Source organism: Pholcus phalangioides, unplaced genomic scaffold (genome assembly GCF_987345545.1).
Source record: "Pholcus phalangioides strain wild (caught in Gottingen) unplaced genomic scaffold, Ppha-v1.0 ptg000017l_1, whole genome shotgun sequence".
Lineage (NCBI taxonomy): Eukaryota > Metazoa > Arthropoda > Arachnida > Araneae > Pholcidae > Pholcus > Pholcus phalangioides.
In genome coordinates, this window is record NW_028301610.1 from 42,111,576 (window position 1) to 42,123,860 (window position 12,285).

The 12,285-nt window shown below is 36.1% G+C and overlaps 1 protein-coding gene across 4 annotated transcripts in view; it reads right to left on the reverse strand.

The window, feature by feature from the left end:
• Positions 1 to 12,285, reverse strand: part of LOC149073476 (uncharacterized) — a 359,737-nt gene that overhangs the window by 21,292 nt on the left and 326,160 nt on the right. For all 4 annotated transcript variants that reach the window (XM_089246417.1, XM_089246414.1, XM_089246415.1 and 1 more), the window contains exon 2: positions 4,858 to 4,970. In XM_089246417.1, coding sequence (XP_089102543.1) covers positions 4,858 to 4,970 — 113 coding nt within the window. The remainder of the gene's footprint in view (positions 1 to 4,857; positions 4,971 to 12,285) is intronic.

Genomic DNA, 12,285 nt, shown 5'->3' on the forward strand with positions numbered 1-12,285 from the left:
AGGTCGGTACTATTCTGTAGTACGTACATCTTCTGATTCTCTTTCTTCCGACATTTGTAAATCAGTGCTTTCCAAATTAGACTCGCTGTCTAGCATTTTTAATTACAGAGAGTTTAGAATAATCAGAGGTTTAATTTGATAAATGTATTTCTGCGTGCAGCACGGTATAAAGAACAAAAAAAAAAAAAACCACACAAAAACCATAGAAAAAATACAGAAAAATATAAATTACATAAAAACCTCACGCGTCAACTCATTTTTAAGTGCAGATTCGCATTCTACACCCAAAAATACGCGAAAAATAAATGTATCACATGCCAGATACAATATGGGTGTTGACCAATAAACTATGGCCAACGGACTCAAGGCATCAACCTCTATATTCACGACCGCACTGCGCGTTGGTTTTGGGTTCGGGCCAGGCATTTTTGGTGTTATTATCTTTGAAATTTTTTGTTCTACGCATTTGCGTCCAATTTTTGTAATTCCGATTGTACTTTGCCCTCGTATATCTCGGCGTTTTTTTTAAAAAAAAACGGGTAATTTTCCAACTTTTTTCAAATTCACAGCCTCGTATCCCTGAGTTGTTAGAGATACTGACTTGAAACTCAAAATAAGTTGTCACTAACGTATGCTTTTTTTCAAAACAACACTCGATTCTCTCAGATCGGATAATTAGTCTTTGGGATATGATTCCGTTTCTGGACACATGTTGAATACCAAAATTCGAAAATAGTGGGTCCAATTTGCACGTTCACAGTTCATGACGGTCAGCTGCCACGAATGTCAAAGTGGTGCTGTCACAAATTTTCATTTTTCCTCTTTAAAATGAGACCAAGATAACTTCGCTATGTCTATTTTTCGTTACGTGGGGGGAAAAAAAAGTTGTGCAGTTTCCATACATCTCGCATTACCGAACGGGACATGGTCATCGTACTTACAACCAGGATTTTTTCTATAATATAGTTATCAATCTGTTATTGTTATCAGAAACCCAGAGTCTAGATGCGATCACATTAAGCGTCGTGGGCTGCATTTGATTAATTTTCAATTGCATTCTAGTTACGAGCTCATGTGTAAAATTTTGATTTGAACTTTGAAGTTGTGCGTTATTATTTTTATGTAATTCTTCGGTTAACATTGTTTTGTTTTCTTTCAGCAAGTCTGAAAACATAAAAGAGTCACTGCAAGTTTCAGGGATAGTTACACTAACCGTTGCATCACAGATAAAAGAATCTCCTCTTCCGGCGGGGATTGTTGAGAATAATGTTGATAGCTGATCGCGGCGATGAGAGATCCTTGAGGCTCTTTTCGTCACGATCGCTTCTCGAAATCATAAACGCGGTTCATTTACTTGGAAAAATCGATTTCGAGCAGTACGGCTCCGTCAGGAAATTCGCCGAAGCATTTAATCAAGAAACTGCACGTATAAAAGAGAGAGAGAGATCTCGCTATGCTGTTACAATTCAGGAGTTCAGTCAGCAGTTTGCCGAATAATAAAGCTCCCGAAATATTACTTGGAAAGACCAACAAAGAAGAAGTTCGCGCTACTTTTCAAGAGCTACCACCTCCTTGGAATGCTCTCTAGTTGATTATCAAAGAGAATCGATTCGGTCATTGGTCTGTGATATATCTCTGACGGAAAAGATACTCATATAAACGTAAAAAGAAGAAAAAGCTCTTTTTTAGAACATAAAGCGCTGACTCTGGATCTACTACATACATTTGATTAGATGCTTGATTTTTGTTTTGAATATTTATATGGCATCTCCCGGTTATCTACAGTTTTTTTTGAAAAATTATAGAGAATGAGGAGAAATTTGGAAACTCTAAACCGAAGCCAAATGAGGATTCTATGCGCTTCAAGGACAAGATGTGTATTCGAAACTCTACAGTAGATGGAACATTCGTACAGAATATCATCTTAAGAAAATTTTTGAAAATTTCCAGTGAAGTTTAGTTTATACGTGTGGTTCTGGAAACCATGTTTCCGAAAATTATTTGCAATTCCAAGTCTAACAAGCGCTGATCACATCACACAGTGAACTGAGTGCCTTGTTAAAAAAGAGTCATAAGACGGTACAATGTATATGGCTGTTACGTTTTGTTGCTGATCCAGAGCTTGAACTTTGCTGGTCTATAGTGAATAATTGGGTTTTCTGGCTAGATGAAATTTTTAGCGCAAATGACAAGAAATGAATAGGTATTGGTGAATGATTTTAGAAACTCACAGCAAATTGCTGACATGTTTGGACTTCGGTTTAACCGACTTTTTTGTGGGAAATTTTGGGATCGAAACCATTGGATATCAGATTGCAGTAAATTAAAAAAAACACCTACTTCAGCACGTGTCACCATTCAAAGAGCTTTTTCATTGATAGTGAATCGTATCAGACAAATTTTTGACTGGTCACGAGAAAAAAAATTGAGTATGCTTAAGTTTTGATGGGGTAAGGATTTACCACGCATTTGCTTATGCAAGAGTTTATGAAACTATTGATTACACAGAAGAGAGATTGGCATTTTGGTATTACTAATAGCGATATATCGTTCTTTTTCAAATATTTATAACTTTCTTGGTCTTTTCATTCCTTGATAATGTTTCAGAACTCTTATTTTAGACGCAAGTAAGTAGGTCATTCGAAATCTATAAAGTTATATACATAATCATGTTTTTAATGTGTTGGATAATCGTAATACAATCAATCCCGCATATTAACAACATCTTGAGAAGTTCTTTGATTCAGTATATCAGTGACACGAGATAACAGCTAAACCCGAGAATGGTAGTTTTGGTGTCTTGGTGAACTTCAGCTCTCCACAATTATAAACACCAGGTGGTTTGCAGATGTTTTTTATCACTGAAATTTCAAATGTAAGAATATTTTAGGGTGGATGTAAAAGTGGAGTAACGTATGATTTAGTGCTATAACATTTTACATGGATTAAGCGCATGGGATTTTTTGGTTAAAAGCTCTTGTGTTTAAGAAAATGATTCTGTCTCAATCGACATAAAAAGCATTACATCGCAAGATACTCCGTTTCACTTGCCTTAACATATTGAATGAATTTTGTGAAAAAAATAACTGCTCACTGCTTAAAACCATCAGGTGTTTATTACAATGAAACCTGATGAGTCGACACCCCAACCCCAAGAGTGTCGATAAACATGTCGACTTAAGCGGATGCCAAGTTAGCAAGGTTACATTTGATTTCATCTCCTCTCACTATGTTTCAATATCATTCATGCATGTAAGTGTATTTGTATATAGTTGAACAATTCTAGTCCATCATCATAAATTCACAAAAAAAAACTATCTGCAATTTTTTATGAAAAATTTCGGAATAATCTCGAATCAGGGTGAAAAAAGCATAGAGTTTCGAAATATCTGTTACTGGTGAATGAGCAGTGCAATTGTGTTAAAAATTACGAAAAAAATATCGGTTCTCGCTCAAAAATTTTGATCTTACTCACTCAAAAAAATTTCGGGTATCATTTACACCTCTTGGCTACTTGTAGTTCTCAAATCGTTTCCAGATTCCAAAGTGTGGGAAGATCATTGATCATTTTTGTCGCACCACGGTCATTTTCTGCACACGAGGGCTAATTAGACCAGGACCTACGATTTATTGCCGATTCCGAACGGCTTGTTTTTTATACTCATCGAAAGGTTGGTGCGCTAACCCCTCGATGGGGGGGTCTCCCTGCGGTAGCAATTTTTTGGTGTGGTCAAGTCACCGTTTTACCCCTGTGTCAGGAAAGTTTTCTGACACGGATGAACCGGGTATCGAACTCGCGACACCTCTAAACCTCCTTTGGTACTTTAGGCGAGCATCTTATCGACCGGGCTACCCGCCCCCGAAATATTGGGAAGTGACTTATCCCAAGGTGTGAAGGAGAATCTTCGTAAAAAAACAACAATGAAACGAAGAAATGTTGAAATAAACGAGAGGAATGTCGTGAGAATTTATGGATTTGCCCAACGCATGACCCATTAATTCTCACGGCATTGCTCTCGTGTATTTCAACATTTCTTTATTTCATTCTGTTTTTATGAAGTTTCTTGGCAATTTAAAATAATTAGCTGCGACAACACAGCACAAATCGAAGTCGACTTAAACGGGGGTTTAGTCATCTTGTGTCGAGTTAGAGAGGTTTTTCCCCCATTGAGTTTCGTATCAACCGTGAGAATAAGAAATGTCGAGTTATCAGGGTAGTCGAGTTATCCGTATGTCGAGTTATCGATGCTCTAATGTGTTATAAAAGCTGAAGTTCTCGTCAAAACAAAAGCTATCACTCTCAGTCTGTTATCTTACGTCGCAAAACTTTCCTACATAGACCATAAACTTTTTTTCTTGTTAAAAAAATATAACGCAATGCAAAATGATAAAGCGACAAAAAAATAACGAAACGCAACATCATTGAAAGCTTATGTCACAAATTGCAGCTAGTTACGCTAAACGAAATGGCGGCTGATGCGTCTCTTTCCGGTATACCCAAACGCTTCGGGGCTCGTAAGTAAAATTTTTTGCAACCGAAAAAAACTACTTTTTTAACCTCAAGGCGCCAAACACAACAAAAAAGAGAAACGGATTTACGCCGATGGCGTAAAATTCCAACCAGGAAACGGCAGTATATATAAGTAAATAAAACTCTTTGATAAAACTTATAGTTAAACTTCGTGTTAGATATTTGTCGTCTAGGGAGATTAGAATTTCAAAATTTCGTATTGATTTTCTTCTTTATCTTATGTGTTGGAACATTGAAATCAAATTCTCACAGCAATATAGTTGGAAGAAAAGTATACTTTATATTAAATCACCAAATCGACGTGCATCAAATCATATTTTACTCACACAATCCAGTCACCTTCTTGCAATTCTAACTGGATAACGTTATTTGTTTGGACAGTTATGTCTTCCTCAGTTGCATTCTTGTCTAAACATTTTCTTGTAAGATGACATACGACCTAAAATAGAATAAAAAACGTCTTTGAGAACTCAGTTATTCAGATTTCAGTTATTTTATATAATAGGTTGAAGAAATTTGTAAAAAAAAATTACCAAAACTCTATAACATGACATTTCTCATCGAAAATAATTATTTTGTGTGTTGAAAGAAATTTGAATTATTTTTATTAATTACTAGCTATAATACCCGGCGTTGCCCGGGTTTTCTTCAATGAGGCTTTTTGGATCACGTGATATCTCCTTCTTTCTTTGAGGGGCATGCAAACCGTGTCTAAGTTCCCCAATATGGCGACTTCCTGCGCGACGCATGGAAGAAACAAATCTAGATTTAAAAAGAAACGTAAAAAAAATATATATATATTTTTCTTTTTTTAAAGGGTGCTAGGCATGGACGGAGATATGGGGGGGGGGCGTGGGGTGGCATTGCCCCCCCCCCCCCAATCGCCAAAGGTAGAGTCGACTGATCTAATGTATATTTGTATATATGAATTGGGATCATCATCGTGCCCCCCAGCAATAATGACCGTGCCCCCCCCCCCTAGACTTCCAACTCTATCACCCCCTATGGTGCTAGGTATTTCGATTCCCTCTCTGAACTTCAAGTTATCCATTTCTGCCTGTTTCTACTTCAAAAAATGCTTAATTAAAGCTGTGGAATTTTTTCGATGTACTTTTTACGGGCTCATAATTAATTTTAAAACAACCTAAACTATATGAATTTATGCAGTTGAATATTAAAAGACAATACGAGACATTAATTTTCATGCTTGAGAAGATATAAATGAAAAGTTGAAATCAATGTTATTGCATGGATATCCAACTCAAAAGTAGATCCGGGTAATTACTTCATATTTAATCTCCTGGGCTTCGCGTATATCTCTAAGCAAACTCAATTATTCAAAAATCGAGAATCCAATACAATTTCTAAAATTATTAATGTGACAGAAAACCCCACCAAATTTCCGCATTTCTACATTAAAATCGGCAATTTCAACACTGATTTTTATGAGGATCACCCTTTTCCTGACCCTCAAAGCAATGCTGATGATGATTATGATGTCTATTCAAAAAGCCTCATTACTGGGAGTATTGAAAATGTGGCAAACCATTATAAAGGCATAAACTATTATACATATATAGGATTAGAGAAGTGATAAACCATTGTAAAGGCATAAACTATTATACATATATAGGATTAGAGAAGTGATAAACCATTGTAAAGGCATATACACGTCTGAAACGCATTGCTAGGGAACCACGGTAACCAAAGTAAAAGTTCGGAAAGTGATTGTTGGGGCCCAAAAACCATTGTTGCCCAACAGTTTTTTGTCCATTTGGGGCACTTGCCCTTCTCTGACGAAATTTTAAAGTAACCTATCGTTCAAGTCGGGTCCCATTTGGTGTATATGCAAAATTCGGTGACGATCGATCTAAAATGGTAGATTTGTATAGAGAACACACACACACACAGAAAATCAATTGTATATATATAGATTTAGACTGATATGGATCAATCATTGAGCATTTTTCAGAACAACTTTTTTTTAATGAATTTAAATCTCACTTTGGACGTATTTTTATATCAAGTACAGTAGTTTGTAAGCTTCTTCGAGGCGAAATAAAACAATTTTCGACCATTTAACAAGGGAATCCATACATATAAAATAACATGTTCTGACTCACTGATTCACTGACTGATTCTCTGATTAATCATCACCCAGCCAGACAAGTTCATGGTGAGCTGGACTCGTCATTTTAGTTCCAGGGGTTAAAAATACTCGGATTTCTAAAAACCAATTCCGACAGTCAAATTTGATGTGATGTAAGTTTGATTTATAGATTGACGATGTGCTTTTACAGTAATTTCACAGCGACGCAGTCCAATTTTCTTTGAACTATAAAGTCTACTCGCATTTGCGCCTCGAAATAGAGGTCCTAAACTGTGAAGGCTTGTATCTTGATCAGCAATGATAACGTTTTTTTATGCTTTTACATATAATATAAAGTATTTTTATGAACGTGACAATAGTAAAGACTAATGCACCAATTAATAAATCTATTATTTAGTTTCAGACTCTAACAAAATGTTCAGCTGTTATTTTCCTTTGCATTGTTAAACTTGATATAATTTACGTAGAAATAACTTCAAACGACGAGTATTTTTCAAAGAGCTCATGAAATGTTTCTTCCGTTAATTCTTTGAAAAAAAAAACTCTAATTATCTTTTATAGCGAAACACGGTAAACTTTCTCAAAGAACCATTTTTGAAAATCATAACAACCTCACTAAGTATAGGTTAGTAGTAGACAGGAAAGAGCACCTACATTGAAAAATAAGCAGTTTTTTAATGGTTTTTAAATTAAAGCCGCAATATAATTTATTTGGTTCAGCTTTGGTCGTAAAAGAAACAAGCCTGTGTTTTCCATTAAACATTTCACCGCTAATCCTTTAAGAAGATTGTCTAGAAGGAACACCACGATTAAGCACGTCGTATATGCGGCTTTCTCATTAACCCGCCAGAATCTCTTAAGTGCATAGTTAAGCCACTGAATATTAACCTCCAAGGAAAAGGAGTTTCTCTTCGTCGATGGAATAATTCCAGTTATGATGTAGCCAGAATTCTCGAGTCTATGATCGAGAAGTTTTCCAAGTGAAAGCTTCGTTCTTTACCCTCTACAGTGTAAAAGTTTACGCGGATGCATTTACATGCTTCGAGATGTTGTATTTGAATTAACTAAGCCCCAATGTGTGAATTTAAACGGAAGTTTAGAATACAGTCCAACCACTGAAGTCATCCAAAATGCTTAAACAAACCCACAATCATATATCACAACCCCAATTATAAGCAGATTCGTCGGTGTAAAAGATTAATGACGACATGAGATTTTAATCCTTTCAGACCCGAGCATTCATATTTAGGAATTCCCAAAATATTTTTGCATTTTTGATATTCAAAAAATGCATTAAACTCATAAACACATCAAAAATCTTTATTTTTAAAATTTTTTTTAATTCAAATTTTCAATGTTTTAAATATTTTTTTTGTGAAGAAATTTGAGTTCATTCAAAAATTTTCACCCAAGATGATGATACAACAATGTGTGTTCATTTTCATATACAATTTTCCAGAATTTTATTGCTAAATTTTTTGTGATAAATCACACTTTTCCCAGAGGCACTTTCTCCTGGAAACCATCTTAAAAACTACCTGAAAGTTTAACTTTAAGTGCTGCCCTCTGATGAAAGCCCCAAAGTTCATATTCACCATATTTCTCAAATCTTACACAATCCTTTAAGTCAGGACTGAACTCCCTGAGATCAAAAGAAAAAAAAAATTCTACAGTGAGAAAAGCTACTCACACATTTCTCACACCAAGGTCTGAAAGGGTTAATACAGTAAAATCGAGTTAACAAGACTAGGAGGTCTGTCGAGGACCTGGCCCGGCCACGGCGGAGGGCTCACGCGAGTCAAAAAGCGAAGACGTGATCCAGGACCAGGACCTGGCCACGGGGAAGGGCTCACCCGAGCCAACAAGCCAAGGAAGGAAGACGTAGTCTAGGACATGGCCTGGCCACAGCGGATGGCTCACCCTAGCCAACAAGCCAAGGAGGGAAGACGTGGTTCAGGACCTGGCACCTTTCCACAGAGTGGCAACAAAGGGTTCACTAGAGCTACAAAGACATTATAAGAGCTCATCGATATAAATTTTGTATATAATATGATAGAAATTTTTAAAATTTGTATACATACCTTTTTATAATAATGTGTATATTTATGTACAGTATTTTAATGCATAATAAAGTACCCGACACCGCAACGCCCCCTCATCCGGGGCAATGGCTAAAATTGACAATGGTCGATAGAGCCTTGGCGGTGCACGGTATGAAATGAAATGAAAAATGATCCAAAAGTAAGTTAGCATTTGAAAGTTTAATAATTCATGGAATAATGTATATATTGTAGAGAGGGATGAAAAATTGACACACATGCTGAAAACGACATGGGGCTTTACTGAAACCTTAAAAAAAATAGTTACAAAAATGGCCAACTGATGGCACTGAACAGATTTTTAACCTATATTTAATTAATATATTAACTGATATTTGCTAACAGATGCATTGTTGATGGCATTTTTGTTACTGTTTTTTAAGGTTCCAATAAAACCCCATGTCGTTTCCAGCATGTGTCAGTCAATCTTTATTCAAGACGTATATTATGTCGTGAATCACTGAACTCTCAAATATTTACTGACTTGTATATCACCCATGTTTTCAAATGCATAACATGGGATAGATATATATTTTTATTTATTTCCCGCACTTAGATTTTCTTCATTTGTATCTCTTATCGTTTTTGTAGAAAAACAGTTATGTTAGGTTAGTTATAACTAATTCGAATATAACTGATTTCGAAACTACTTTCGATCTTGTCTCTTTTAGAAAGTGTAGGAAATATCTAAGAGTGGGTTTCGCAATGGTGTGTTGGCCAAGGGCGTAGCGGGGGGGGGGGGCTTGGGGGTCTGATCCCCCCCGAAATGTGAGAAAATGAACGAAAAAAGGGAAAACGATGGCCAAATCTATTGTTCTATCACTTCGGTCCCCCCCGGACGAAATTTCTGGCTACGCCCCTGGTGTTGGGGCAAGGCGACACTTCCCGAATACCAAAACTGCTGTTCACAGTGGAGACAATAAATTCTAGTCTTGTCTTTTCTTAAACTCCTATCGAATTCAATTTGAAACTGAATATCAGCAGTTTTTGTTAGCCTTTTAACTGGCAAGCAATGTATAAATATGTGGCAAATATATCCAGGGGAGAAAAATTTTGAGGGGTTATATTAAGATAATGAGTGCTACCTCAAATGCTATTACATGACAAAAAAATTTATTGTCAATATGATTTTTATTGTCAATGTTGCATTTTACGCAACACAATGTTTTTTTTAATAATTTACATGGATTTTTGAATGGTATAAAAATGTCATTTATTGTTTGCTAATTTACGTTTCTATCATTGTCGAAGAACGCACAGCAATATGTCTCCTCAATACTTGGTATTTCCCTCCAAAATGAAAGAATCAAAAATCGTTGTCTTGGTTTGTCAAGAAATAGGGAATCGTGTACCTAAATTTGAATTCTACTGGCAAGTATAAAAACTTTTCATGAACATGTAAAAATCAACGGTTCAGAAGTTGGTTAGAAGCATCAATGCCAAAACGAGCTCAAAATATACAATTCCTTTATTTGAAAAATGTAAGAAACACTCATGTGTGTTGTTTGAGGTCAACACGGTAGAATGAAGGGTCAAAAGGTATTTCACGATAATATATATATATATATATAAGTTATATACATATAATAATAAGTTATGAAAAAAATCTTTGATTTTTCAGTAAATATATAAAGATTCAAGAAAGCTTCCTTGAAAAAACGGGAAAGCTTTATAAAAAAATCGGGTTGGTTGTCATTCAAGTATTACGTCAGCATTGATGGGGGGGGGGCGGGAGGGGGTTTCCGATTTGCTGACTTTTGATGACGTGAGGGGTTGAATAATGCTTACGTCATCAACCACCCTTTATGAAGATATAAATATTCTTAATGGCATCTCATTCGGTGCGCCAAAATTGGAAAAAACCTTCCGATAGTTATTGGGCACCTGAACTAACATTCTCCCTATTGATAAGTCCCCTACACAGTCACTTTAGTGATCTGTAAATGTTTCACGGATCCTTCACGTGCCCAGGAAATGTGTCCGGGCCGCTTAAATGCTCTGTAACTCCAAACTCGCCAAATGGTTATAAAATCACAGAAAAGTCGCCAATCGCTGGAAATGAAGCGCCACTTCGAATTGAAGTGCATTAAAAAAAACATGACGAAATGTGCAAGATTTTGTAGTCGTAATTATCGTAATGTAATTTCTGAGGTGGAAAGATAATTGTAATCACTGATTTGAAGGATAAAATGTGAAGTTGGGTTCATTGAAAATACGTGAAAAACCGGGACATTTTCACAAAAAGGTCGGGACAGTCAAAAAAAACAAAAACAAAAACAGAAGAAACTGGGACCGTCGAGGGAAAAAAGTATCTGCACTTCGTATAATTAGCGGAGAGGTTCATCGTTTCGTTTTATGTCGCCATCTGGAGGCTAATTTCGTAACGAGCTGTGGCTGAGTTAGGAGGCCGTCTATTGCACAGTCCCGTTCAGCCCAAAAGGAACACAGTGATCATAGGAAAGGAAAAATCTGTCCTCTGTAGCTTAATGGTAGAGCACGCACCCGGGAAATACAAGGTCGGTGGTTCAATTCCCCACAGAGGAATGTGACTCTTCTTTCCAATTATCTTTGCTTGGTATTCGGTCATCTATACTTCGTAATTTGTATGATTATTAATTATCAAAGTGTGAAGAGATTATGCTATGAGCAGTATATAATTTTTCATGAATTCTTCTTGTGACATATAAAATTTATTGTGTGTGCATACGTATACTGTATATGCAAATAGAATGTTATGACAGGTTTCTTTATCAGAAATAGAAATTTTTTATTACAAATTATTACTGACTTTCTGTGTGGAAGGATGAAAAGTCCCTTGAAGGTCACAGAGTGGGTGTATTTACATGTCCATTTCTATTTAATTTTGTTTATTTTTTGTGCATTTTCTTTTGTTTTGTTATCGGTCTTTATTTTGCATTTTGTTACGTGTTCTGTGCAATAAAAAAAAAATCTTGCAGTCCGATAACGATAACTTACAGGGGAAAATATAAGTTTGGTAAAACCTTAGCTTCAGCGCAGAAAAAGATTGGTATTGCAGGGAGTCCTACACCGAGGGGCTCAGCGCAAAAACCTCTCGGTGAATGTGAAAAATGGAAAAATGTCTAACACTGCCATTCGGAATCTATAATAAATTGGTGTATCCCGGTCTAATTAGTCCTCGTGTGCAGAACATGACCGTGGTGCAACAAAAATGATTAATTATCAATGATAATCATATCATATAATGCATTATCATATAATGCATTATCATATAATGCATTATCATATAATGCCTTAGCTTCAGAAGGCGCTAGACCTGATAACTATAAACGAATTTTTTCCCATGTTATGATATCGCTCCGTTCCGTTATTTGGAAAAGTGATAGCAATACCTCTCCTCCTAATCCGAACATGGCCCGCCGCTCTGACCCAACGAAGAGATATAATAACAATACCCGAGTGATAACATTATCCGTGATTTTAATAAGCGGCGTCGGCTGCATCACTGAAAAAAAAAGGAAGCATGCACTACATACCAACGTCTAAATCCGTCTCTTTCTAAGAAG